The following is a 27,366-nucleotide window of genomic DNA, read 5'->3' on the forward strand; positions in this document are numbered from 1 at the left end:
TGAGTAGCCCCAGAGCACAAAACGGTCTGCAACACACTTTAAGTCAGACGAACCATGCAAACCTGGCCAACAGGACACCAAGGTGGCTACTTCGATGATGACAGGAATACCTTCAGCTCCTATGTTGTCTGTGCTGGAATGAGAAGACGTTGAATGCAATCGAAATCTGCCTTGAAGAGTAGAAAATGTGCAATGTATCTGGTATCAATATACAAGAAGTAGGATGATCGAAGACGTCAGAAACGATCAAGCACAAGACAAGTACTTAGCACCTTCCATGGTCTCCGTGTGTGATGCTTTGTATCCTAACGAATACAGTGACAGCAGGGCATGGTGTTGGCTTTCTGGTCAACAGCGGAAATCGAAAGTTCAAGCTATCTCGTAGCCAGCAAACCCTCATTTGCGTCTATCTTGCATCCTGATCTTGGCCTCTTTACGCTGAAGTTCTCTTCGTCGTCTATGAGGACTCGGGTCAGACATCAACGAAGTATTTGCTGCATCTGTTGGAGGGCTCGACAGTGTTGATGGTCCAGTGACTGTTGTATTCCTGGTGCCAGACGTGGTTGTCTGCGTCGAAGAGGCTTCTTCAACAGGCTGACTTTGAGTGGAATGAGACGCAAGATTTATCAGAGGGCATGGAGGTCCTTGATTCAGAAATGGCTCTGGCAATGGTCCTCGAAGAGCTGTCCAGCCGCCGGTTCTTCTGCAGGCGCTTATTTGGCATTCCAATGATGAGTCCTCTTCCGTTAAGGTCGGGCAGATCCTCTAAGTTTCCTGGCATTTCTGGGTGCGGAACCTTTGACTTCCATCGTGACCACAACCGTCGTTTCTGCTGTTCCCCTTTGCGTTTCTGCATCTCTTCAGGGCCATCTCCTTGTTTCACTTGCAGAATTCGCTGCTGACATTTTATGATACGATCCCCTTGCTGATTTGCATATGGGCATCTAGAGTGAAATGTCTGTACTCCATCCAGGTACAGGTCATTGAGGATGCGCCACTGACCATTCACCTTGTTGCCGCGGCTGCCAGTAACCCATTCGATATCAGACCCTAGAACGGCCAAGATATCACGATCTTCGGGTACCGGACAATTCCAATGACAATGAACACAGATACCATTGGAAGATATCTCCGTTGGCTCCAATAAACTACCGAAATCTCTGCCGAAAAGAGTCGGGGCATCAATAGCGCGAGTCAGGCTGACCCAGCCTTCGGCATCATCCCTAAGAGTTATCTTCTTGGGCTTGATCGTTCGAGACACTCTTGCAATATCTCGAAAGTCATATCCTTCTAGCTGATTCCAAGGTGATAATCGTAGCTGGAAACCCGGGCTTTTATCCTTTGGGTCCGCTTGATTGTCCAGTATTTGCCAAAGGATGTGCATGATATCCTTCAAGATGTCTCCAAGGTGGATGTACGAGCTCGTCTCTGTGACCTTGGTTTCTGTCTCGTTCCTTGGGGTGAGGTTGATTTTGCGCCGAGCCCGAAGCCAAAGGTTGCTTTCTGTCTTCAACGTTTCGAATGCACGACCATCTTTGCCTTCCATCTCCTTGAGATCCTCCTGTCGCAGTAGGCCATCGAGTGATTCACCACTGTCAATGTTTGCGCGAATCAGGTGTAGCAGCACGCTTAGACCATCTGAGAGCCAGGCGGTCCGAGTACCAACGTCATGTAAAATGATGAAGCGCTCCTTCAAGTCTCGGAGTTCTTGACGAAAGTCTCCTTCTCTGGCGATGACTGGACCAAACTCCCTCCTCCCACGTGCGAAGGTGCTACCCACAGTGATGTAATATCCTGCTGATAGATTGACTTTTTCGAGAACAAAGCCAGAGTTTGCCTCTCGTTCACTAAGCAGCGATGGGCCAACGGCGTAGTTTGCCTCCATATCCCTTTGAGTTATGTGTTATTAGAGGCACTCTATCGAATCAGACGAGCCTGTGCGATTATTGGGACTTACCTATCTTTTGTTTGACATTCGCCGCCCATCCAACAATGTGTCGGGCTTGGTTAATCTGTCCTACATAAGCAAACGACTCCGTCTGCGATGTTGGGGGGATACGCTTGTCGGCAAATGATATTCGCGAGTTGCCATCTGTGCGTTCTAAATGCCAGAATATGCAATCATCATCGAGAGTCGACGGAAATAGGATGGTCGAGAATCCCTTTAAAAGCAAGCGTTCGCCAAAAGTCGTGAGTCGATCAGCTCCTGCCAGAGCCGCCATCATGTCTAGTGGGATTTCCAGTCCAGGTCTTTTGGATCTGCGCGGAGGGATTGGATAGCCATTTGCGATCATACGATGATGGAAAAGACTTTGCCAGCAGCTGCCACTTGAATCTTCAGGCGACAGTTCAAGCGGCTCGCTTATGAAGTTTACCGAGCAGTCTACTGTGCCAATGTGCTCAGGAGCGAAGCCAGGCGCTTTCGATGGCCTCTTCGATTCTTTGGTAGGAATGAACACTCCTGTGGGCTCAGCGACGATAAGTTTTGTATAAAGCTCATCAGTCGGTTGCTGTAGAGCAGCAGATAGCCATAAAAGTTGTTCAGTGACTTCAGCTAAGCCGTACTCTGTTCCGGTCGATTCTACCAAGACAGCCTCTCCGTCGATTTCCACTGAGATCTCCGTCTTGTCGGGCAAAATGTCTAGGGTAATTTAGCAAGTATACCCTATTTTGCAGTCTTTGACGGAAACAAAATTAAAGAACCTACGATGATGACTCCCTTTGGGGTCATGTACCAACTCATCCATAAGCTTACAGATATCAGGGCCTATAGAAGGCCAACATTGTTCCAAGTACTCTTGGCAGGGTAGCGCCTGAACATGAAGGCCGTCTCCTGACAGAGTAATAGTTCGACTCACGACAGAATTGAGATCTTGCTCCGCGTACTCTTGGTAGCCAATAAATCTCATGATGTCCCAATTGAGTCGCATTTTTACCGTGTAAATCGGCGGCTGTCTGCGTCGTTGGACCTTTGATGGTCTAGGAATCTGATTTGTTGATTGTGGTGTGCTCAGAAGTGTAAGAAGCCATTTTCTATGACTTTCCATTTGGATAGCCTGCACGTCTGCCATCGTGACCTGCCGTCGAATTGTGGATACGAGCCACTTGTAGGCCTCTGAAGCGCGTAGGGCCATATGGCCACGTGAAATTCTGTCCTCCAGAAAGTCTGGTTCCTCAGCTGGAATCTCTTCGGGAAGGTCTGCCATGGTTTCAATTGTTCTTTCTGCATTCCATTTTCTTATGTTCCCCTCATCCAGGTAGAATGCAGAAAATGTAGGATCGCCTCTACTGGACGAAATTTCTGTCCCTTGAGATGATATCTTATCGCTTTGAGAATACTTTTCTGGGTCGTCTCGTCTTTGGCAGATTTCGTTGGCAAGCCTCCTTTTCGTGATCGGTCAGTCTCAACTGTTTAAGCAGTGACTATAATCAACCTACTGATGATACTTATGCACAATGTACTTCATATCTTGGTGATCTTTATCCGCTTCCTCATGTCCCAATCTGATTGCAAATTCTTTGAGACGTTGAGAAAGCATTGGCGCAAATCCTTCTGCTGCCATGTCAAGAACATCAAAATCTTGGAGAAGTTCGTTCTGGAACATATTTGCGAATGTGTGTTCGGTGCCGGCTATACTTCCAGCGTCTGAATATAGATCATCAGATGACATTCGATCTTCTTCATTCAATGAGGATAATTGTGGCCCGGTGCTTGTCGGAGCCGTAGTAGTGTCTTGTGGAAATGAGCTGGAATGCATCTGAGACTGTGTTAACCCCGATGAGGTCATTGAAATCATGGATCCCGCAATATTTTCTGAATCGTTCTTGGTTTTCTTGTCAAATCCTTGTACGGATGACGGGCTTGAGGTTTTGACTGAATCTTCTGCAGCGATCTTGCGTTGCCTCAGGGACTGGGCAGGAGCAACTTTTAAGGAACCTCTAAAGAATTCTTCGAAGGGAAATGCTGGTATACGTCCATTGAGGATCTCCTCAAAGATGTACTTTAGCTGCGCGGCTGGCATGCGTAAATGCGGCTGTGACGATAGCATGTGGGTTTCAACAACATCGATGATGCTCGATGTGAGCTGGTCACGCGGTTCATGGCCCTTGATTTCCCTATGCATGTTTTTAACCGCGTTGAGCATTTCAATTCCATCATGGAAGCAGCCGCCGTAGCCGCTGCCTTTGAAGCCTTGGATAGTAGCAGCCTCCAATAAGCGTTTCTGATGGTACGCCGTTCTGCCATTTTGGCCAAAGAGGACCCACGCAGCTGCATCGCTTGTCATGTATCCGAGAGAAAAAATGTCGGCTTCGGCTGTGATCCTATTCGGCCCGCGGTGCAAATCAGGCTCATAGTGACTGAAATCAAGTGCCGCGTACCTCTGACGGCCTAGCCGATCCAAACCAAACATGTCTCGGTCATCTGAACGAACAGACTTCATATGGCTGTACTTGAAGTCGGCGATTTTGGGTTGGAACTGGTACCTCGAAACCTTTCCGGATCGACCCAGGAGGATATTCTCTGGTCTAATATCCTGGTGCACTATACGATAAATATCATCACGGCCGTAGGATGCTGTTACTTGGTGCATTTCGCGAACACCCTCAAAAAGGCCACTATAGCTTGTCCAAAAGTCGTGCACATCTTGCGAGGAAGCAGGCGGTGGTGTCTTTTGGAAGAATTCAAGCAAGTTGCCGCTGTCGACAAACTCGAGCACTAAATTGTACGTTTTGTTCTGTGCGAACGATCCGAAGAATTTGACGATATTATTTCTATTTCCTCTTGCGATGACAGTGAGTGCTTTGCGTTCATTGTCATACAGCTTTCGGCCGGATTTGCCAGTGTAGGTCTTGAGGACGTAAGTGTGACTCTGAGGTCCATGATCGGTCTTGGAGGATATCAGCATGGTTTAGTTTAGGTGGGGTTCTACCGCAGCTGCCCATCGACTTACCTGGGGTAGCTTATCACAGCTTGCGTCGACTTCCACCCGGAACACATTGCTGCCCGCTAGACAAGTCTTCTGAAGAAGAGGAAATATCTGCTGAGAATGTAATTCATGGCCATTCAATCGACTGGGTTTGAATATTAGGGGGCAGAAGCGCCATTGATTGGACAAGAAAGAGTCAAGCATGTCTTGGAAAGGGTCGGCGTCCGGCCAAGTGGCAGGGCGATGAGAGAGCGGTAAGTGGCCATCATAAATAAGCCGGCTAACGAGATCTGGAAAGTATTGAACACAATTACCGTATACAAGTATGGAAAATATCCGCAAGTACTTGTCCTTGATGATTTGCCGTGGCGTTTGCAAATTGTAGGCATCGACGACCTCGCTGATTCTCTGAGGGGTCCAAAACGCGACCAAAGCATCATATGGAACATATAGCTGATCCTGGCCGAACCCGTCCACACCGGTCCTTGACATAGATCCAACCTCAGCCGCGAAATCGACCTCTGGCGGCGTAGCGTACACATTGGCCTTTGCTGCCATTTGCGCAATGAGCACAAATATCAGCTTATGACTCGACAGGCTCCGGGTAATCTCAAGGCGACTTCACAGGTTGGATACAGGAGGACTCGGGCCAACCCGGCGGCCTCGGCAGCATCTTCGGGTGCGAAAAGCAACTGGCGACGGAACCCGGCGTTCGCAGTGGCGTTTGATGGGGGAGATCGCGACTTTTGTATAGTGGAAGGACGATACCGCATGGATTGGGGAAGTAGATGCTGGTAAGTATTGAAGCCAGCGACAATTGGGATCAGGTGGGGGGGAAAAGAGTAATGGCAGAGAGGGGTCTCTCTGGAAAAGGCGTTCGCTGGGATGCTGACGTGCGTTGGAACGTAACGGGGGATTGCCCAGCCGCAGATGGAACACCAGCATGCAGTACGGATGAACAAATGGAGGATAGGGCTGGAGGTGCGGGGGAAAAGAAAATAGCAAATAACGGCAGTGGAAAGGCGACTGCAAAGACACGGGGTTTACTGCTTCGACCAGTCCGTAGACAGCGGTCATATCCCACGAATAGTAGAAGGCAGCCAATCAGAGACGGTGAATGCGGCCGCTCAAACTTTGGTGGACTATGGACCTTGCAATTGAACTACATGCACTCGCGTGACTTGCAGGCGCAGCACTGCTGTTGCTCCGTGTCCGACTGTTCATTATGGAAGTGGCGAAGAGATGTGACAGCACATATTTCACTTTTGAGTCCAAGCTATTAGTAAAACTTGTCGTTTTCTGCCTTACTTTCAACCACATGCCATCTACACTGGTAAGTCAAATACGTATCAATGGCACAACGCAAAAGGTTGTATGCCTGAAAATGGTGACATGCTCAAAGCTTGCACAAATGTTGGGGGGACAGAATATTCACGAAAATCTTCAAACAAGTGAAAAGCTCCAATTAAGTGTTGATCTCGAGACGCGCGCACTGAGCCGTTGGGTATTTTGTCGCAAAATAAACCTTTTGTTGTTTTCCGCTGGTGAGTTGATCAGAAGACGGTGACTCAACCTAAGACAGCTCATCGACCCTATCAGTCTTTCTTGCGGCGTTGTGTATTTTTCCTCTGTCCACCTGAAGCAGTGTCAAGGTATGTTCTTGCGGAATTATCTTGATGGTCATGCTTTGTTTCATCAAACATGTCTGCCACAACTCTTGGAGGACTACGTCGGCGGTCTGTTGTATCGCGTTGGTCTGATAATCCCTTGTCGATACTATTAGAGTTCCGAGTTTCCTTGCCCTATTGAGATGTGCTGGGGCGTTTTCCTCCACTCGTATCGTTAGTTGGCACCGATAAAGCATTCTTTCTTTGCCTCTGTCGACCTGAAGCAGTGTCAAGATATGTTCTTACAAAATTATAAACCCACTCAGACTTGATTCTATCTGTATAAATGTGTCAGGTACTAAAAGAAGACCGACTAGTCAGCCCTGCTTTTAGCGTTATTAGCCATAAACCGGCTATAAATAGGGGCTCCCGCCCCTTACTTCTAGCAGGTTAGAGTTCAGTTTCGTCACGATACACCCTTATACTGCCCTCTGCGTTTTATCTTCTCTTTTGGAAAACAACAATGACAGAATGGCTGCCCCAACTCTTAGAGGACTAGGTCCGCGGTCCGCTGTGTCGTGTTGGTTCAACAGTCCCTTATCGGCGCTATTAGAGTTCTGTGTTTCTTGACTCTGTTGAGATGTGCCGGGCACGGATGAGGCATTCTTTCCTTGCTTGATATTCTTATCAGGCGCCGGGATAAGGACCGGGTACTTCGACATATCATCGAAGCTCATGTACTCTGGAGACTTTGTGGCCGTCACATCACCTTTCGTATAAAGTGCCCTTTGCAATGCTGTCATTATCTGTCCTCTGGGGCTGTCGGTTTGCTCCCATTGACAAGTAAACTCCTGTATGGTCTCATCAAGCCATTCTCGGCAACTGCAAGATCCATGTTGGCGTATGCAGTATAGACAGTAATGACATGACCTCACTACTTTGATTGGGTCGGAAAGTTGAAGGTCTTTCTGACCTTCTATACATGTGGCGCACTCGACAGGGTCTTTCCACACCACGGGAAACTTCTTGGTGACCTGGAGTGACCCCTCGCGCGGTTGGTGACCCTGGGGACATAACCAGGTCTTCTCCCGAGCCATTGTACGGACCCGAGCGAGCACTTCCCAAGCATAGAATGCATTTGCATTATACCGCAGGATCTGTCTCATTTGAGTCTCATCCCATGGCTCTGCGCAGCATTCTGGAATCGTATAGGCTGGAGACATCAATGACAGACCTATGTGCATGCGGAGGCAATTTTGACACCAATAGTGTCTGCATGGGACAACATCCGGAGTGGATCCTGCATTCCTTCCACACATTTTGCATGTTCGCCTAGAAAAGACCCAGCGGGTTTCTCTAAAACGGGGTTAACATTCTGGAGCTTACGTGAGTTTCCTGTAGATATGAAAGATACTCACCTCCTAGAGTCTTCACCGGCGGTTGATTTTGATACTTGACTAATGGCGTTGTTTGCTTTCACATTGATATCGTCGCCCACTACGGTCATTGTCGGATCTGTTGAATTACTCAAATCGATACCGGATGATTCTTTCGTCAATATCGCATTTTTTCTAAAAGAAATATCATTGCCACCTCTCTGCAAGTTCGCAGGACTCCTGATAGTCCTCGCTGGGTGGACGATGTTTTGAAATTCAGCTTGATGTGATTTCTCGGCCTCAAACTTGACTCCCGGATCCAATTGATGCGCTAGAGATTCATTTATTTTCCTGGTCTCGAGCACCAAGGGTGCATTGGCTGGAAGACCATCACGAAGCTCTACCTCTTTAGGGACATCGTGAACAGGGGTTTTCTGGTAATTCAATGGCCTAGGTGACTCGAAAGCAACTGTTTTCATCGTAGTATCCGTGTCAATGATATTCGTATCCACATTCGCGCTGACGGTTGTCGTAGTCATCTTCGTGGTGACACCTATAACTGGCACGTCAAGGGTATCTTGCCGAGTGGTTGAAAGGCCACCGCTACTAAGGCTCCAGTCCTTCGATGCTATAGAATCTTGGGCGTGGCTTGTGTGGATAGAGGCTGTGCTGCTCATACTTCTAGCGCTGGATTGAGAGGCATCGTCAGTCATGGTGTCCTGGTGATTTTCAACCATCCATGGATGGAGCGCGGCTTCTGCAACCGACAGCCGCTCATTTGGGTCCTTTTTCATGAGTGCAAGGATGAAATCTTCGGCTTCGGACGAGACACCGTTCTTGGCAAACTCATGTACAGGAAACGACGACATGCCGTGGGAAAATTGGAAAAGCCCATCGTAGTCTGAAAAAGCCAATTTGTTGGTGACGATTCTGTACACGACGGCGCCGAGTGACCACATGTCAACAGAAGATCCATATGAGCCACCTGAACGGAAAATTTCCGGGGCCATGAAAGCGACTGTGCCGCGTTGCGTGTGTAGTGAACTCATGCCGTGTTGCCGCCGCTTGCTGACACCGAAGTCTGTGATTTTGACGAACCAGTCTGGGCCAGTCGTGACGACCATGATATTCTTAGTAGAACATTAGATTTACTTCCTGTTATTTGCTGGTTTCTACGTACCCCTGGCTTGAGATCGCGATGCACGAAGCCATTATCGTGCATAAACGTCAATCCCTCCAAGACTTGCGAAGTAATTTGTCTTGCCTCGGGTTCTTTGAGCGCAGCGTGGAGATGCCTTTGTAAATCGCCATTCGAAAGATACTCCATGGATATAAAGATGGAATCTCCAAGCTCAAACCAGCCGTGTGATTGCACAAAGCAATGTGAATACTTGTAGAGTTATTAGCATATCCGTACGCCTTCGTATTATAGGTAAATACCTGGACAAGCTCTTACTTTCTGGTGTGAGAACTTTGCCACCGCTTCTAGCTCACGTATATAGTCGAGTTTCTCTCCTGGGCGGATCGACTTTTTGATTTCTTTTACCGCCCTCAGCTTTTGAGAATTGCCAATATCACACTGTTCCAGATATACGCTGCCATAAGTGCCTCGCCCAACGAATTCTCGACGGATCCATCGTTCCTCACGGGGAATCCGGCGTTGCTTCGCTGACGACCCGGTATCGTAGAATATGTGGCGCCAGCAAGAGTCCAAGAACTCGGTCTCAATTTTGGAGTCATACACCAGGTCAGGAAGTATATCAAGGCTGGCCATAACTTCCACTTGGTGATGGTGGTGGTCTCAATGGCCGCGCATGGTGCGGGGTTCTGGCAGAGCAAAGGGCATCGATTGAAAGTGCTCAAGTTAGTCGCGGCGCCGTGATCTGATTTCGTGGGTTGTCACGTCGGCTGTGGCATAGCAGCTGTCGGTAGGTAATCGAGGAGAAGATAATTCAGTGCTTCTTGGGGCGGAAAGCTGTGCCTCTCAAAGGCATAATAACAGGAGATAAGTAGCCTGGTTCAGCTCTGAAGGCCCCGAGGCAGAGTCCGCATCAGCATATATATATATACCTATATGCAACACTGCGCATAGCCCCTCCTGTGGCGGCGATACCATGCACGTGCCCATCCAATGAATGCATGGTCGTTGTGACGGCAGCTGCAGCTGGCCGCCCGGCGTACACGGAGATGTTCTCCAATAATTTATGTATTCATTTAGCCCCGGCGACAAGGTGGCTGGTCAGTGGCAGCTCCTCAATGACCTGTACTTTGATGGCGTGCAGGCCTGTTGCTCTAAGCGCTAACATGCAAGTCAGAAAGGTATGTACTCGTATAATAAGCTATTGGCAGCCAAAGGGCTCGTAGTATGAAACCGGCCGTCTCTCCAAATTTCTGCTTAAAGTGCACCGTGTTCAATTCAGTATATTTAAGTAATTTATAGCGTAAACTTTTTTTTCCCAGAGAAAATTTCTTTCTAATATCAATTATTTAAAAAGATTTCTGGATTACGTTGTTTGTGGTGGTTTATTAAGCTTACTGGTAAAGCAATCGGTTGCTGGATTCGAGGGCCACGGTCGGTTTCGTACTACGAGCTCTTGGCAGCGCATTCTGCGAGTGAAATAAGGAGACAGCCTCATGACACAGCCCCCACAGAAATGCAGAAATGTCGGGGGAAACAGCAGAAACGATGGTAGTGGCCAAGGTGGATTAACTACCATCTTACGCACCGGACTGGCCTGGCCGACACCTATCTAAGTGGTGCAATTGAACGCGCTGTCATGATTTATAGCAGTTGGGGACCATTTATACTGTTGTTGATGTAGGCTCGGATTGCATGTCTCGTATGCTTTCATCTTGTCGCCTGGGTAAGCGATATGAGACACCCGTGGGCACTCTTTGCCGTGAGAGCCACCTGTGCCTGATAAGGCTGGTCTTCTTCCCTTCCAATCCCACTAAATTCTTGCAATATCCGTGACACTATGTACGCAGTCTCCATGGTCGCCTTTTGCTGTGCTAAACACTGCCGAGGCCCAGCTCCAAACGGCATAAAGGTAAACGGAGGAGGACTATAATCGTTTTCCCAGCGCGAGGGACAAAATTCATTGGCATTCGGGCCCCAGATTTTGGGATCGCGGTGCAGTGTAGCGAAACAAGTGTCGAAAAGAGTACCCGTTGGCGCAAACACTGGAGCAGCGCCATCTGCGCCTCCTCCGGCAGGTAAGATTGTATCTTTCAAAGCAACGCGGTTGTTCTGCGGAAATACAGGATACAGACGGAGAGCTGGTGGTGGCGTTAGCGATGGATTCCATGATTCCAGCCAAATTATTACACAGGCACACGTACTCTCAGTAATGACATGTTGTAGAGACTTGATCCGAGGTAATTGATCGAAATTCAGCGGCTTGTCGCTCATCGCGAGAACTTCAGCTCGTACTTGGGCTGCAATGGTAGGGTGGCTGGCCAGATTCCGAATAACATGGCTGATGAGAGAAGCGGTGGTTTCAGTAGCTGCCATCATGGCCTGCACGGCCTGGTTGCGCAAAACGGTCCTGTCCGCCGTTGCTTGTGCCATGTTGAAGAGCAAAGTACGTCGTCTTGTCTTGTCCAGACCATGTTCATCCAAATTTGCCTTGTCACGGTAGTCGATGGCTCTATCAACGTACATATCGGCAAATTGATGAACTTTAGCGCATGCCTTGAGCCAAGAACCCTTTGGCATTAAAAAGTTCAGAGGGCCCAGGGCAATGCGGAGTCCGCAGCCGTTGAAGCCAGCCTGGAATGCTTCGAGAAAGCCTTTAGCATGCGGTGGCGGCGTGCCGGAAAGCATCCCAATAGACTCCCCGAACAGAAAGAGAGTGTTCAAATCAAGATACTGAATGAGCACATGTTAGTTGTACCAAGCAAGAGCAGTGTGAGAAGTAGGAAATAAGAACAAACCAATTTTAAGAGATATGGCTGCAAATCAAACTTGGTGCCGTCTCTCGGAATCTGTCCAAATAGGATACCGAGGTGCTCTTCTAAGGGTCCGAAATCAGAAATATTGGACCGGTGGAAGCCAGGCTTGAGGAGATCGTGGGAGGCTTTCCAGTCGGACCCGTCAGTGGTGATGAATCCCGAGCCACAAAATGGACTCATGTTATGCAGCCGGAGAGGCTGAACCCCCCAGTCTGTAGCATTCTTGGAAAAGACGGCCCTCAGATTTTCTGGGTGGATTGAAGATATGGCATGCGAGCCGAGGTTCAGGCTTTCAAAGGTATGGCCATAGGTATCATATCGGCGCTGGTGCTCGACCAGGAACGTGTTCTTGGAAATGGCATCACCGGTGCGCAGGAATATGTCCAGACCAAACACGGGGTCCTTGTGCTTGTAGCTGGCTGCAGGCTGGCATCCATGCTGTCGGGCCGTGAGTCGCTGTGTGTAGCCAAGGTACAGGCGATAGGCGGCAAAAGCAGCGACAGAAGACACTAGTAGCGCTAGAAGCGATACTGCCGTCATGGTGGTTTTGGTATGATCGGGATGGTGACGGACTGATGTCTGAGGAGAGGGGAACGTGATCAGATCATCAAAACTATCCTGGATCCCTTTAAGTTATACGCATCTACTCGAAATGTCCCGTGCGAACTAGCTCGTGAGTCTGTTAAAAATACCAACACACAAAACATTATGTTGAGTTCTCAGTTGACTAGTATTGTCGCGATTGATATACCGCTAAGCCGTCCCGCAAAAGTGGGAGCTCCACACCAAGCTCGGGCTATGGTAGACTCTAAAGTGATGCAGAGTATATCACAAAGCAGATCAATTGGGCGTCTCCGTGAATTCATCGGTAGCACACTGATTCTGTTTTTCATTGACCCAACAAAAAGAGACGCAAGTTTTTCAAATCCCGCAGCCATTCACAACCTTAGAGGACTGTTTAGTGGTTGAAATAAGCAGAAGGAGATTAGCAAATTAACCGCACGAGCTAGGATGGTTCGTGAACCCCCGTCCATCAATGAAATTGGAGTAGACCATGGAACTACTATGAGCGCAATTGAGAAATTTGAAATAAAATCCAGAGAAAGCTAAAATTGTCCTGAAGTTATCCGTGTTCATAGGTTCTTCTTTGATCTCATGCAAATGCGAAGAACAAATCCATCCTTGTTGCTTTGCATTTATCAACGGATAATGCACTTGTTTTTAGGTGGTCGACTTGCAAAAGCTGAATTAGAAGTCCCAGCTGCATTTTAACTATGAAGTTCTATGGACATGAAATTTATTAAACAAACCAAATCACTGGACAAGTAGACTGGTGACCTGATTGAAAGAATAGCCAAAGCCTACCTGGCAAGGTAGACAACAACTGATTGTGTCATCACCCATCAGCATTCTTGCACTTATGGAACCTTCAAATTGGAAGAACCTACTTACGTTGTCTGTCGTGCGGTACTTCGTGCCACCTCTGAGATGTACTCATCCAGGCTCTGTCCCGCATCGTACAAACAGTGGGTTATTGCTCAACTTCAGCTATCGCTTCAGTGGCGACCTCAAATGAGACGTATATACTCCCAGCGTGCGCGACTTTGCCTCATTATGGAGTACAAGAGATCGCTGCTGTACCACGCCACTCTTAAAAGTCCCATCCGAGAAAATGTATCCCCGGGTGACTCGGGTTTCAGAGCCATAATGCATATGTTCGCATTACCTGCGACGATGGCGAACTTTTGGCGCCCAGATATGAATGAAGAGCTTGTGGCCCAGTGCCCCGTGACGCGTACACCAGGGTCATGTACGAGTTGCAGTGAATGCAGTCCTTCTGAAGCCTTCACAAACATGGCTTCAAAGACGATACTTACCAGGTGGAGTGTTGGTAGCTTTTGAGATCTGATGCTAACCACGTCCGGCGTGACAGTGGCATCAAGCTCAGCAGGTGAATTCTTTGGCATCTTTTCAAGCCATGGTTGAGAATTGATAAGTTCTGTAGGGAAGTACAGGCCTAATTCTCTGGAGAGAATATCTCGTGATGGCAGGCCGACGACATCTAGATTCCCTATGCCGTCATATCGGAACCAATTACTCTTGTTGTCCTCCTCTCCATTGTCTAGGAAGTGTACCTTGGAGCCTGCTGAAGCCCAGCTCCATGAAGGTACAAATGGTTTCCGGTGAGTGGGGAGTCTTACGGGCGAATCTGATTCAGGGTGCCAAGTCAAGGCAGTTTCAAAGAAGCTGAGAGGATGGCCATGCTTGAGCAGGGAAGCCTCTGAGATCCCGCCGATCTGATCAGTGGATGCCGTGATCAGGCCCGCAAACGCTTCGACTCGATCCTCTTCGAATGTGAGATTTCTCGAGGTGTACTCTTCCACGGCACGAACGAATTGCCGGGTAGTAATTAGCTTCGTAGAGCTGTTTCTGCGCTTTTGCATTGCCACGTTGAGTTCCCCAGCAATCAAAGGCGGTGTAGCTCCAAAGTCGCTCCATGTCGAGCCCAAGGGCTCAGAGACAAACGTTTCCCCTGTAGACTCCCTGTAAGTGCCGTTGTCGCAGCTAAAGAAGATCTCGGTAGGAAATACGTATAGCAAACGCCGAGAGAAGACCTCTTCTTCAAATGTCCAGCCTCTAGTGCGCCAGACAGATGTATTCAATAGGGTGTTGAAACTCGGCTGCGCTGGAAGAAGACGAAGAACACCCCCCAAAGCTCTGACATGTCGGTTTAGACTGGAGCTGGACTCCGCTGGAGAAAGTTCAGGAACATCCTCAAAAGCTCTCGCCTGTATGTTTAACATGAGGGGTGTCTCGCCTTGGCGAGGTGTATGCGGTGATCCAGGCAGCCCGGAGTGGGCGCCATCCCCTGAAGCAGCCACGATGGTGAGGCTTGCTGTGGCGAATATGTCCTTGATATAGGGTATCAAAACGGCCTTTTCATTCTCATTGCTCTGGTCGATGCAGATACGATCAACCCACAGCCAGTCAAATCCTAGAGATTGCGCAAGTGTAGCAGCATCACGGATAGTCGCCGGGTAGGCTGTGATGGGAAACGCATTAAGTGATTGATCTGGCTCTGTCTTGTTGCCCCATACATACGACAATGCGACAAAGTTGGTCAATGACGGAAGTGTTTCAATCTTGCCGGTAGTGGTGTTAATGGCCCTCAACAGCCCCCGGCTGACAATGTGGAGGATTCGTGATGCAGAATGACCAAAACCAGGCAAATGAGTATGGCTTGAATCACACGTTGCTAGCCTGTTGCGAATCATTGTTTTATCCGCATGTCGAGAGATCGGCATCCTTTTGCAGGGAGACGATTTGCTGTGTTCTTCGACGATGTCGAGCATCCAAGAAGCCACAGCTGATTTGAGTGTAACATTGTCGCCATCAATGGATTTTTTATATTCTATCTTGTCATAGAACCACACATGAAGTTGACCGCTGCGATGGAGCCGAGCACTTTGGTTGTTGCGGGAACCATGTTCGACATCCGCCAGCCAGACCAGCTTGGGGCGAATGGCAACAGCCTTGTGGACCTCGACACCGGTCTGATTTGCACAAACAGCAAGGAGGTTACAAAGGTTGCACTCAGGCTTGTTCCTCGCATGAAGCGGATTAAAACTCTGGATATAAACGGCTAGCTGTTCTTCATATTTCGATGCAGGATCTCGATGGCTCTCTTGTGATACTGGTAACGGTGCTGTCAGCGGGCTCAAGTCGATGACAGAGCAGCGGAAACATAAACTGCGAGTTTCGGGGGTTTCCATAATGTCGGACCAAGGGGGCAATAAATAAATTATGAATGCCACTCGGTTTTTAAAAGTTCAACACTCTGAATTTGGGCATCGCCAGGGCTCTTGTACTGCCGATGCGAAGGTCTGATCTGTGAACGGATCAAAAGCGGGGTACATTACTGGGTATGTTCATATGTAGGTGTTGTGCGCCCAATTTATGGACAATGTCCATCTTTCTCAGCCTCACCTGTGTAATGCTGCTTGATGAAACACATGTGGCCCTGGTTGATAGTCATGGTTGTACCTATTAGTGTCTATTCGTAAAAGACGCCATGTGAGCTTCAAAGGGTTGTGGAATGGAGAAAGGGAGAGTGACTTCTGCGTTGCCCCACGTGTGTGAAAGGATCGTGTAGGGATTGTCGGGATAGTCAGGGAACTCTTACAATTCCAACGTTTGTTTATTCAAGAGACGCGTTGTTGGACCTCGATCCAGAAGACAGCCGAATGGAGAACGTCCGCTCTAATGCAGAAGCAAAAGAGACAGTTAGAAGACGCAGGGCGTAGGCTTGTATATACAAGCTAGCTTCAACTTTGGGATGAAAGTTTGGGTGCTACATACCTCAGTTTACGCTGAGCATGTCATGCGCCCTAGAAGCAATATTCCCTACATGCCTACGAGACAGACCATAGGTAGGTCCCTTCTACCAAATGCTCCAATAAAATCGATGTCGTACGCAGCCCGTGGTTAAATGATGTATACATCTTTCACACAAGCTTGTATGGTATCCTAGCCGGTGGAAAGTGAAAGATTATATGCATTCGTGTCGCCCGAAAGGTTCCATGGAACAAAGCCACTCTGCGGCGCATCAATATCGTAATCGTGCAGCGTATGTAACGGCCCGTTGACTTCAGACTTTCCTGTCCGGCCTTGTTCGGATGTAGCCCCATGCATGCAAGGGGGCCAAAAGTAAACATCACGGTTACCGCACAGGTGGAGGCAGTGACAAATATAGTTCATAGTGCACCAACATCCCGACGCAAGGCATGTGCCTTGGATAATGCCAACAATATACTCAATGTGATATTAGCCAAGGCTGCCAAGATGAATTAACCATCCACGTTACCCTTTAGCAAGCTATGAAATCATGTACTTGAATGCCATTAGTTCTTCAGTAAGTAGGATCAAGTGTATGAGGCCAAGTCATGTTTTGGATATTGATGCTCCAATAGTTTTATGGATGGAGTTTGAAGGTCATGCCTTTGCTTCTGATTTCTCACGCACGTAGCTCAGGCTGAATGTTGGGTAGAAAGAATCTGCATGGTGGATGGGACTTTGCTCATGGAGATCAGCGGCGCCCCCAAATGCAGCCTTATCACCGTAAGTTTACAACGGTACCCAGGATGGAATTGATTGTGTCACCTGGGTGATCCAAACATGACCAATCAGATGCACACTGACGGCGCACTTCTCGGTGTCTTTGGCGGCCAGGCTGACTGCATCGGCTTGTACGACATGCAGCGGAGGCAGAGGATTTGGTTCGAGCTTGGTTCATATCCCTTTGGTTTTCTGTCATGTTGCTTTCGTAACTTTCTTTACAAGCTGTCGGAATTTGAATAGATGGACGACCCGCACTGTAGCTGTATATAGAGAGCCTTTCCCCAGTTCTTTTGTGACAGCTTCAATTTAGTAATTCAGCTAATACCTGACATACTTTCACACAAGCCAAGCAAGATCACCAAGATCCATTATATTTCTTTTGACCGAAAATGGATCCTCAGCTCGCAGTAGTCTTGGCTCAGATTGACTTTGCTCAGATTCCATTCGAGAAATCACGAAACAATGAGAGGTCCAATTTCATGAACCCGGAATCCCTCTCCTACGTCGGTAACGCCATCATTCTCTCAACATGGCCGCTTATGGTCATATTATTGACGTTGCGGTTATACGTCCGCGCTCGTGTAACTCGGTCGTTGGGCCTGGATGATCGTATGACTTTATGCATCTTATCGTGGTGAAATGTTTGCTAAAGTGGTAGTAACACAGTTCTTTGCGCCCTCGCCGCGGTTTGTCACCCCTTATCACATCGAGTCGAGTGCACCCTACTTACTGATTCACACAGTCCACCATGACCGCCATTAGTGGTATATCCTTGTATTGTAAGTAAGAAACTTTACCTCGTCTCCGGGGGTGAAATCGCAGAGTATTTCGCGTTGACAAAACCCTCGTCACTAGTATTCAAGACTATCCTAGGTCACCACAGTTGGGACATTCGGCTGGTTGATGTTACCCCTCATTTTCTAGGAGTAAGTCATTTGATTCTTATACTCCATGATATCGCGGGTACTCTCTGACGGTTCAAGCTACTACCCGTCCTCCAATACCTATATTACGTCGCAGCTCTATTTGCAAAATCCTCGATCCTCATATTTCATCTCAGGATCTTCAAACCAAACAAGTCCGCAAGGGTCATCATATACGGATTCCTTGGCCTTGTAACAGTGTACTACCTCACTTCGATCATTTATACCGCCATCATCTGCCGGCCCCAGGGTAGCAAAATGAGCAGCGACTTTGACATAACGCAGATGCTCGATGGTGTCAACTTGACGAGCATTCTGCAGCAACCCGGACAGAATGTTACAGACGTTCTGTTTGAATTAGTAGTGACTGGTATAACAGAACACACAAAAGATATCCGAAATCACAACAGCTGCTCAATGCCGCCCACTAGGCTTTCGGCCGTGTCAGGAGTCTTCAATCTCTTTACGGATCTATGCATCCTCATCCTGTCTATTGCGATGACACTCAGGCTTCGGCTTTCGGTCAGAAAGAGGGCTGGTTTGTGCGCCGTCTTCCTTATCGGCCTTTTGTATGTGCTGCTCAAACTCTCTCAACTTGATCGCCCGCTTACAAGGGTCACCAGAGCCTGCGGATTTTCCGCTCTCACCTGTTACTACAGAATTCAGTCAGTCTTAACGATGCAATACGATTTCACATGGTCGAGCGTTTTGAGCCTTTCTACAGGGTAAGTCAAGCTCCTATCCTTTGAGCGGCAATAAACAGATCTACATCATGGCAGTCTGGCTTACATGTGTTCCATATATAGGATCGCCGAGGTCAATATCGGTGTTTTATGCAGTTGCGTGCCGAGCTTGCCGATTTTATTCAAGCGTCTCATTCACAGTGATACATGGAATTCCATCAAATATATGATCAGCAATAGGAGAAAAGGCAGCAAGTCCTCAGATTCTGCTCGTTCCCAAGACCCGCAATCATCCCCTGCAGTGCCTGCGCGACGTTGGTTAAAGGTCTCGGTTGCACGAGGGGCCATGACTGGATTGAGAACTCTCATCCGAGGCGACGATCGCCCGGAGACCATCACTATGGATAGCTCACAAACCTACGATGACCTCACTTCCGTCAACGACGATTACCATCAGTATATCGGGAACGGGCACAAAAGTGCTGCACTCCTTCCCACCCCTGATAGATCAGTATCAGGTGATACGAGAGACTAGCTACTCTGCAGCCAGTCCTGCTCCTTGCGTGCGAACTACAACTGGCATACAGAAATGGCCAGGGGCCAAGCGTCACTCGATACAGAATACATTGGAGTCAAGTTTCAATATGTTGGAGTTGGAACTAGACAAGATCTGCATTCTTTTCACCATGATGATGGTATCCAGAGCATTAGTTTTGAGATTTCATTCACAACTCGACTCACATTTCATCGTCTCTAATCAAGACTTCTGGGCCGTGGATATATACTAGAATAGGAAGTGGCAGTCTCACATTGGCAGCTAAATTGCCCCAATGTGTCCCGCCGCTGCACTCCTATGGCTCTACAGAATGGTTGAATTGATTTCACTCCATGCGATGCTGTGGCACAGCATAGATATCCGCCAAGACATCGACAATCGGGCGCCCAAATCTCCCGTGCCTTGCACTTTTGTTGCGTTATGCTGACTACCTGCGTTGACCGTCGATTATTCAATGAGACCTGCTGTTGAGGCGCTCTCAGTTGTTTTCCTCTGACTTGTCTTTTCTATACCCATCCTCACGAATGGTTCCCTGCTCCGACCGGACCATATTTTACTGGCTGAGGCCTTTTTGAAGCCTCTTGGAATTTATTTCTTTGCTGTCGTCGCTTACGCCTGTCAATGTTTTACGACGGGATTGTGGCTCAAGGAAGCCTCAGTCTTTTCAAAACATAGCAACCCCAGCGCAGACCTGAATGCCTTTGGACCTAACCCTCAACTAGCATTCGCAGTCGACCCACAGCTGCTCTCTGCATACACACATGCGCTTTGCCCAGTGCAATCAGCACGAATGACTAAAACAAATTGTTCGTCAACTACAAATCTCTCAATATGGAAGCGTCAAGGCCGGAAGCTGGCGATGGCATAAAGATCCTCCACGCTAGCCTATACCGCATGGGAACTTGGTCCATGGCCAAAGCCTACCAGACACTTGGCTACACAACCTACCATGGTCTCGATGAGCCAATGAGTGTGGATTGGCGACTCGTTGAACAAGCCGCAGAAGCGACCTGGCCGTCGGTGCCCAATGCAAGCCCCAGGCCGCCCTTTACGCGTGACGACTGGGACAGCCTCTGGGGCAATCGCTATGATGCAGTCTGCGATACTTCGGCGCCCTTTACTTTGGAGTTATTCAAGGCGTATCCCCACGCCAAAGTTGTACTCGTGCAAAGAGATTTCGACTCGTGGTGGTCTAGCTTTCAGAAAGAGATACTAGACAAGCTCTTTGCGCCCTTCTTTGAGGTCCAAATCTTCTTGGCGTGGTATCTCGTCGGCTTTCGAGGCGGTCATGCCATGAGGAAGCTGGTTTTTGGCTTCTTCAATGCCACAACAAGGACAGAGATTGAGGCGCATGGCAGGGAGACGTACGATGGATTCTTCAAACAGGTGCGGGCTACTGTGCCACCAGAGCAGCTACTGGAATACAGGTTGGGTTCTGGCTGGGAACCACTTTGTGAGTTTCTGGGCAAGGACGTCCCCAATATATCGTTTCCTCATTTGAATGAACGAAAGGTTCATTCAGAGGGTATTAGTCTAGAAAAAGGAGACATCTTGTTTGCCATGTCGAAAAAAGCTATGTTGGGCACTATGGGCGTTGGGATTTCTGTCGCGGCAATCTGGTGGCTTCTGGGAAACTGACACTTGATCATATACTTTCTAAATATCCTTCCTTTATATATGCTGAATCTCTAAGTACGGATCATTGAACGTTTCCTCATAGTTCGGTTCCCTTGATCCCGTCACGTGCCGAAAATGATATAATCACCACGATTCCGCTAAGAGATGCCACCATTTGGCAAGCACACTTTGATAATCGTTCAGATTTCCCACGGTTGCTCATTATCATTTGATCTCTTGGATAATTCATCGCCAGACTGGGCATATGATGTTTTTCGAGGAGAACCCCTGAACACGGCACTGCTGATCCTAGAGTACAGCGCGGTCGAGGCGATGAATTTTCCCCAGAATGTGTAGGCTGCTGGCACACACCCTACTACAATCGCTATACTTGACTCGATCACCCTGGGAGAAGTTGAATTGTTAGTATTCCGTGAGAAGATGGGGATGGCGGAGAAGCTAATCCTACAGAACGGTCGACGAGGTTATGCTATCGCTGAAGGATCCCTGTAATGCCTGCACCTTGAAGTAGAGTCCTACAACTCCTGCTGCGATGACACTGTGTTGGATATATGAGCCAAAACGTTCAAGCAGAAAATATGGACTACAATCTCGGGGTAAACTCACAGAATACCGGTCAAGAAAACTAGAGTAAGTCCAAACTTTTGTCTAAATGGAAGCTGAAGCCTCTGGACGACAATAAGAGGCATGATATAACAAATGAGATCTCTGCCATTTTTGTTAGCTTTGAACTACTCGTTCACCAAAACCGAAGCATTCTGGCCCGCAAGTCGCACATACAAAGCAAGAGAGAAGACTCCATTGATGACGCCTCCTGTACCTCCGTCCTTGAAGCACTTGCTGGCAAACTCGGTAGTGTATGTGCCATGCGAGTCACACGCAGCAGCGGACCATGCCGTCGTGACCAGTATGGCAATGCCGGTTGTCGTGAGAGCAATAATAGCTGTAAGTCGTAGCCATCTTTTTATCCCAAAGAGACGGATCAAGAGAAGCGGAATAGGGGCTTTGGATGCCCAGCTCACGAGACCAGAGCAAATGCTGACAGCTGCTCCAAGCTTCTTGAGGTTAGTGGCATGTTCTTTACGGTTATGACAACTGCTAATTGTGGGTTTACCCTGTAAATGAGAAGGATCAAAGGTGTCGGGTCAGACTCGGTATGTCCTTCTGTCAGCTCCTTGTTTGCTGGATCAATCATTAGTTCCCGACGAGCACCGCCTTTGGGCAATCCATCGACTGACCTTCGATCCCCAGGTAGTCTGTCACAAAAGAAGCGATTAATAGCCCTAGGGCCACGATTGACATTACTTGGTCAAATCATCAGCAAGTACATCATACAAAGGTCGCATGTCTGACGTGTCTCACCATCGTCTGCGTACAATGTTGATGCATTCTTAAGAGATACTCCAAAGCGTATTATTACACAAGTGGCTGCCAGCACAATCAAGAAGATTGAAGCGGCCACCATTTGTTGGATTGTAGCGTCAGACGCCATTTTCGTTCGAGTACTGTTGCTCTCTGGATGTTGTTTTGCAGTGACTTTTTGGTGTTGAGGAAGTGCCGGCAATGACGGACCACAAAGGGGGGAAAGAATAATATAAAAAGCAATTGCCGGTAAGAGAACCAGACTACCGGATTTGCTACCCACGGTATCGATGTGATATTAGGTAAGGATCATACAGAATTCGAAGGTCTGGGAGTGGTGTGGTAGTATCCCGCCAAAAGTATGGAGGAAACTGGAACGCGAAAGCAGTACTGCATGCAACAGACGCCGTGCAGCGATCTTTAACGACTGCTTGTCATACGATTGGACAGAAGTGACCGGCACTTACATGGCTGCAAGATCATTGCTGTATTTGCATGATTCATCCGTGCTATCGCGGTTCGCTACAGGGTTGTCAAAAAGCACACACTCCGCTATGCTAGGTCTGCTGCTCTTGGGTAGGAGTGCCGACCAGGATTCTTGCCAGCGTACCCACATGGGCGCTATCCGGGTGTCTTCCGCCTTTATATAGTACAGAAATAGGACAATGGAGAAGACGTTGAGAGTCAATCGGTGCACTCAGAACAATACTAGTACCGGTATGTCAATGTATGATGAGGATTCCCAAGGGGGGAGCGGTGGTGTAAATCATGACACGAAACTGTCTACAATGGTCTCTCTGTATCACCCTGAGAGCATAGCGATTATTGGGGCCATCCGCACCTCAGCTTGAACCACATTGACACCTCTCGAATTCAAACTACAGCTGACCAGGTTATCCTTGTCTTCGTTAGACCTCTGTGCATACTCAAGTCATATTGGAATGGGAGGTTATCCATCACTAAGAGGTAGTTCCATAGTTCACTGTTAACCAGATTGATCAAACCTGTCAGTGCTGTGGTGTGCTAACAGACTTTGCATAGTATTGTTCCTCTGGCAGGGCTCGATCCTCTGCTTGATTCATCTGTCACGGGATGTGCGCAGATCGACAAAAATCATGAGTAAAAGGCCATATCCAGTCTCCTATAGTACTGTAAATAGCATTGTCCAAAGCGCACTACGTACCATAACGCAGACAAACCCTGCGACTCCCTGCTTGAATAGCAGTCTAAAATCCAACGGCCCCCTGCCTGCATGCGTCTGCATAGCACACCCCTGGTACGCAGCACATATTTTTGATTGCCGCGACCCACAAGATCCAGATTAAAACGCACAATAACAGTTGGTTCAACGACCACATCGTGATAGCATGTTAGCACAGAGTGTGATTTTCAAATCTGGAATAAACTGTGTCCACAACCCTCAGCTCACCACTGCGGCTGAAGATATCTCGAGCCGTACGTGATTACCTAGAGTGTTTTGACCAGTGGAGATCTAAGGTATTGATCATACAAGTGCCGCTATGCTGACTTGCTATCATGGTTTTCATCTTTCTTTTCGGCCAAGCTGCTAAGGTTTGATTCTTTTTTTTTTTTCCTCCTCTTTTTAAGATAAAAAAAGTCTCTGTCTTATTCTGTGAGCATCGTCATCGCCTGTGGTTATCAAACTCTCTGTAGCCACGTCCAAAGTCAAATCTTGCCATGGCTTCAGCCAAGGTAGAGAGAACCGAAGATGGCTTAGCTGTCATTCACGTAGCTCTTTTCCGCATGGCCACCTCTTCCCTGGCCGAAGCATACCGCATTCTTGGGTGGAAGGTTCACCACGGAACAGACGACAACCTCGGTAATCCTTGGAAAGCCATAGAAAGGGCGGCCGAAGCAACATGGCCATTCGTAGCACCAGAAATCTCGCCACCGAGGGAGAGATTTACTCGTCAAGACTGGGACGAGGCTTGGGTCAAGGACTATGACATCTTGACCGAATTGGCGTCGCCCTTTGCCGACCAGTTGATCAAACTCTACCCCGAGGCCAAGGTGGTCATTGTACAGCGCGACTTTGACGATTGGTGGCCGAGCTTCAAGTCACAGGTACTGGATACCCTGTTTGGTCCGCAAGGGAGGATTTTGACGTTTATCGCTGGCAATTTGCTGGGGATCCGGTCCGGCCAGACGATGCGCAAGGTGCTTTTTGGCTTCTTCCACGCATCAAGCGTGGCGGGAATTGAGGCAAATGCACGCAAGGCCTACAATGACTACTTTGACAATATACGAGCCATGGTGGCGCCAGGGAAAAGATTGGAGTATCAACTAGGAGATGGCTGGGAGCCGCTGTGTGCATTTCTTGATAAAGAGGTTCCAGACGTGCCTTTTCCAAGGAAGAATGACAGTCAGGCACACAAGGAAACATTTGCGTCGGAACGCAGCGACTTGTTTTACAAGCTCGGTCGGAAACTTTTCAAGGGATCAGAATAGTTGTTGCTGGCGTCAGAGGGTGATTAGGTATACAGAGAGTGGCTTCCAGTGGTATGGAGCATGCATGATATTCGATGGATCCTTCAGTCTTTTGATTGTGGATATGAATGCCGTTCAAGAGCATGACGACATGTAAAAGTCAAGCTAAAAGTCATGTTGTCTAATGCTTTTGCAGAGACCGAGCAAATCATTGCCCTCATGATGGTGATGTCGCACCCAGCATACTGCTAGTAACACGGGGAGAAAATAGACCAATTGTTTGACATTTAGACAGAAATTGAAATTCACAAATTCCCGACTGCCTGATTGATTGGCCATGTTCAAGCCACTAACTTATGTAGATTGTAAATATACATACTCTCTCCCTCTACACGTAGTAGCAAAATTGCCATATGTGTCGAGGGTTGTTCTTCTCACCAGAGGGTTCGCTTCTGTATACAGAAATATTGCACTTGCGGAGAAAGCCGGATGACTGCCGAAATATCAAGACCTACAATCAGAAAGAATCTCAGAAAGGGACATGCTGTGATGTAGTCAGAGGCAGATTGAATCACCCTTCTCATGTCGCCAAAGAGCCCGTGAGTCCAAAGTCTTATTATGGCGTGGGGGATAGAGTGAGCGATCACACTACTGAATTGCTGCTTATATTTTCAGAAGTGATTGGTGTCAACCGTAATTCTCGCTACATTACCTCCATTCGTCATGTTGATTCACTCACATTATCAAAAATTTGTGATTGGCCTGCATGTCACATCTGGAGGGCCGTGAGTCGAAGAGAACGAGTGAGGGAAGCAAAAAGATTATATAAATGAACATTTCCGGTGTCTTCTTCCCCATAAAACAGATCTAGAGAATAGACTTCGCCTGCCTATACGTCTTTCGGAAACGACAAGAGCAAAAATTTTTCAGCAAATGAGGATTTCACGTGAGCACTCCGGAACAATAGTACTTTTCGAGAAGAATACTGACATACGAGACCATTCCATTTGACCATACACAATTTGCCTCGAGAAGAAACAGGAAGGACGCAACACAACATGTCAACCCCATCCCGCGTCCCGTCTCAACTTCCTTCGAGGATACCGTCAACAAGCGAGGTGCCCGTTCCCACACAATCCCCCAGCACCGCCAAAGCCCCTTCAGCAGTCCCAGCCGCCACGGGCGCCTCATCGGTGGCAGCTTCAAGAGTCGGCAAGTCTGTCCTCCCCTCGCAGCGGCCCGTCTCCCGGGTGCCCATAATCTCTGCTTCACGCACCCCCAGCGCTGCAGGCCCCGTTGGTGAGTCCCCCGCCACCATCAACCCGAGCATCGCTGGGGGCAAGAGCGTCTACGCGAGTATCGTCCATGGAGCTCGCAGGCCGGGACAGCAGATGAGCGCGGTTCCCGCCGGGTTCGGAGCCGATGCATTGATCACGCAATCCCAACATGATCAACAGCAGCGCTCTATCCTCCCATCCGCTTCTCCTTCAAAGGGTCCCTCCACCGTCACGGGTTCACATCCGAGCCGGCTGCCCCCCTCGCCTAGCCAGGTCGCTGGTGTAGATGCTCCAGTGCCACCAGTCGCGTCAAAGTTACCGACAAAGCTCCCGACAAAGCTGCCGACAATCGTCAGCGCCAGTGTAGCAAACGATACCAATACTGCTGGCCAAGTGCCCATTAGCCAGATACCGACCATCACCCCCAAGCCGCCCGGAACTATACTCCCGAGTATACCCAGCATCCTCGGGGTCAGCAAGGCGCCTGCATCCCCGGCCCCGCCATCAGTCATTCCCAGCATCATCGGAGTGAGCAGAGTGCCCGGGTCCTCCCAAGTCCCTGGAGCCTCTGCCATTGGCCGGTCCGTGATCCCGGCTCCCGGAGGCCGCATCCTCGAGACCACGTACACGACCCCGGCGGACCTGAAGCGCGCCGAGCGGCAGCTCAAGTACAATTCGCTCACGTGGGAGCAGAAGGTCGTCCAGGATGCGTGGGCCAACCGAAAGGGTCTCGAAATGGCCCCTTGCCCAAACAATTTTGGATGGGAGCGGCATGCTCAATGTCCTGGATATCAGTGTAGCGGTGGGGTAAGTCTTCTTCTTCTCTTTTTCCATTGCTCCGTGGACTCTTTAAATCTCAGTTTGAAGTTCCCGACTGTTGTCTTTGAAGATGCCATATCGAAAGCTGATCCTGCTGACAATCAAAATGTAGATGCACTATATTCCCGACGTCTTGATCGCCGAGGGCGTTCCGGGTTTGTACACCCAGATGCCGCCGCCCTGGGGTTTCGGCCAAGAGTTGACACCACACCCGTCGCAGCGCATCCCGTCTGGATTCTTTGGCCCGGTACGTCCGATCGGGCAGGATCCCGACACCAAGAGATGGAAATTCCCGCCTTGGAGCTACCAGTGATGATTTTCGAGTCTTGGCGACGGAAATGCGAATGTAAGGGGTTGTTTATAAACAGGAAAATGGTGGCCATGGGCTTGTTGTAGACAGTAGTAAAAAGTCTTGAGGCTCAAGCAATGCAAAGGCCACTTTTTGAATTGAATGCCGTCCGGAGCACTTCTGTTTGAGACATGACAACACCTAGCCACTGTCGAGCAAACCAGCAGGGCCTCAGAATAAAAAAATGAATTTGATTGACGGAATAATATGCTTGCTTTGACAATATCCATAGGCTTTGAAGGCAGCATCTCATGTGTTTTACATGAGAAATCACTCGCAGCGTCAGTGTTTCCAACGCAGGTGATGTCTCTTGATTCTCATGCAGCTC

At 48.6% G+C, this 27,366-nt stretch overlaps 9 protein-coding genes across 9 annotated transcripts; 4 read left to right on the plus strand and 5 right to left on the minus strand.

The window, feature by feature from the left end:
* Window positions 1-586: 586 nt before the first annotated feature.
* Window positions 587-5,486, minus strand: PFICI_07716 (uncharacterized protein; the record flags this gene model as incomplete). The annotated part of the gene is made up of 5 exons (XM_007836297.1): window positions 587-1,889; window positions 1,954-2,641; window positions 2,708-3,384; window positions 3,439-4,889; window positions 4,953-5,486. The coding sequence occupies 5 exons, from the start codon at window positions 5,484-5,486 to the stop codon at window positions 587-589; spliced, it is 4,653 nt and encodes a 1,550-aa protein (XP_007834488.1).
* Window positions 5,487-7,949: 2,463 nt separating this feature from the next.
* On the minus strand, window positions 7,950-9,685 carry PFICI_07717 (uncharacterized protein; the record flags this gene model as incomplete). Its single annotated transcript, XM_007836298.1, has 3 exons — window positions 7,950-9,041; window positions 9,092-9,301; window positions 9,368-9,685. The coding sequence occupies 3 exons, from the start codon at window positions 9,683-9,685 to the stop codon at window positions 7,950-7,952; spliced, it is 1,620 nt and encodes a 539-aa protein (XP_007834489.1).
* Window positions 9,686-10,759: 1,074 nt separating this feature from the next.
* PFICI_07718 (uncharacterized protein) lies at window positions 10,760-12,405 on the minus strand (the record flags this gene model as incomplete). The annotated part of the gene is made up of 3 exons (XM_007836299.1): window positions 10,760-11,190; window positions 11,254-11,782; window positions 11,848-12,405. The coding sequence occupies 3 exons, from the start codon at window positions 12,403-12,405 to the stop codon at window positions 10,760-10,762; spliced, it is 1,518 nt and encodes a 505-aa protein (XP_007834490.1).
* Window positions 12,406-13,433: 1,028 nt separating this feature from the next.
* PFICI_07719 (uncharacterized protein) lies at window positions 13,434-15,638 on the minus strand (the record flags this gene model as incomplete). The annotated part of the gene is made up of 1 exon (XM_007836300.1): window positions 13,434-15,638. The coding sequence occupies one exon, from the start codon at window positions 15,636-15,638 to the stop codon at window positions 13,434-13,436; it is 2,205 nt and encodes a 734-aa protein (XP_007834491.1).
* A 1,734-nt stretch (window positions 15,639-17,372) lies between these two features.
* Window positions 17,373-19,124, plus strand: PFICI_07720 (uncharacterized protein; the record flags this gene model as incomplete). Its single annotated transcript, XM_007836301.1, has 7 exons — window positions 17,373-17,592; window positions 17,650-17,669; window positions 17,726-17,762; window positions 17,839-17,909; window positions 17,967-18,475; window positions 18,530-18,631; window positions 18,713-19,124. 7 exons carry the CDS (start codon window positions 17,373-17,375, stop codon window positions 19,122-19,124), a joined length of 1,371 nt encoding a protein of 456 aa, XP_007834492.1.
* Window positions 19,125-19,976: 852 nt separating this feature from the next.
* On the plus strand, window positions 19,977-20,783 carry PFICI_07721 (uncharacterized protein; the record flags this gene model as incomplete). Its single annotated transcript, XM_007836302.1, has 1 exon — window positions 19,977-20,783. One exon carries the CDS (start codon window positions 19,977-19,979, stop codon window positions 20,781-20,783), a length of 807 nt encoding a protein of 268 aa, XP_007834493.1.
* Window positions 20,784-21,514: 731 nt separating this feature from the next.
* On the minus strand, window positions 21,515-22,275 carry PFICI_07722 (uncharacterized protein; the record flags this gene model as incomplete). Its single annotated transcript, XM_007836303.1, has 4 exons — window positions 21,515-21,838; window positions 21,898-21,965; window positions 22,022-22,087; window positions 22,146-22,275. The coding sequence occupies 4 exons, from the start codon at window positions 22,273-22,275 to the stop codon at window positions 21,515-21,517; spliced, it is 588 nt and encodes a 195-aa protein (XP_007834494.1).
* Window positions 22,276-23,843: 1,568 nt separating this feature from the next.
* PFICI_07723 (uncharacterized protein) lies at window positions 23,844-24,614 on the plus strand (the record flags this gene model as incomplete). The annotated part of the gene is made up of 1 exon (XM_007836304.1): window positions 23,844-24,614. The coding sequence occupies one exon, from the start codon at window positions 23,844-23,846 to the stop codon at window positions 24,612-24,614; it is 771 nt and encodes a 256-aa protein (XP_007834495.1).
* A 1,037-nt stretch (window positions 24,615-25,651) lies between these two features.
* On the plus strand, window positions 25,652-27,002 carry PFICI_07724 (uncharacterized protein; the record flags this gene model as incomplete). The annotated part of the gene is made up of 2 exons (XM_007836305.1): window positions 25,652-26,677; window positions 26,802-27,002. 2 exons carry the CDS (start codon window positions 25,652-25,654, stop codon window positions 27,000-27,002), a joined length of 1,227 nt encoding a protein of 408 aa, XP_007834496.1.
* Window positions 27,003-27,366: the final 364 nt, after the last annotated feature.

The sequence above is a fragment of the Pestalotiopsis fici genome (genome assembly GCF_000516985.1).
Source record: "Pestalotiopsis fici W106-1 unplaced genomic scaffold PFICI_Scf_5, whole genome shotgun sequence".
Classification (NCBI taxonomy): Eukaryota; Fungi; Ascomycota; class Sordariomycetes; order Amphisphaeriales; family Sporocadaceae; genus Pestalotiopsis; species Pestalotiopsis fici.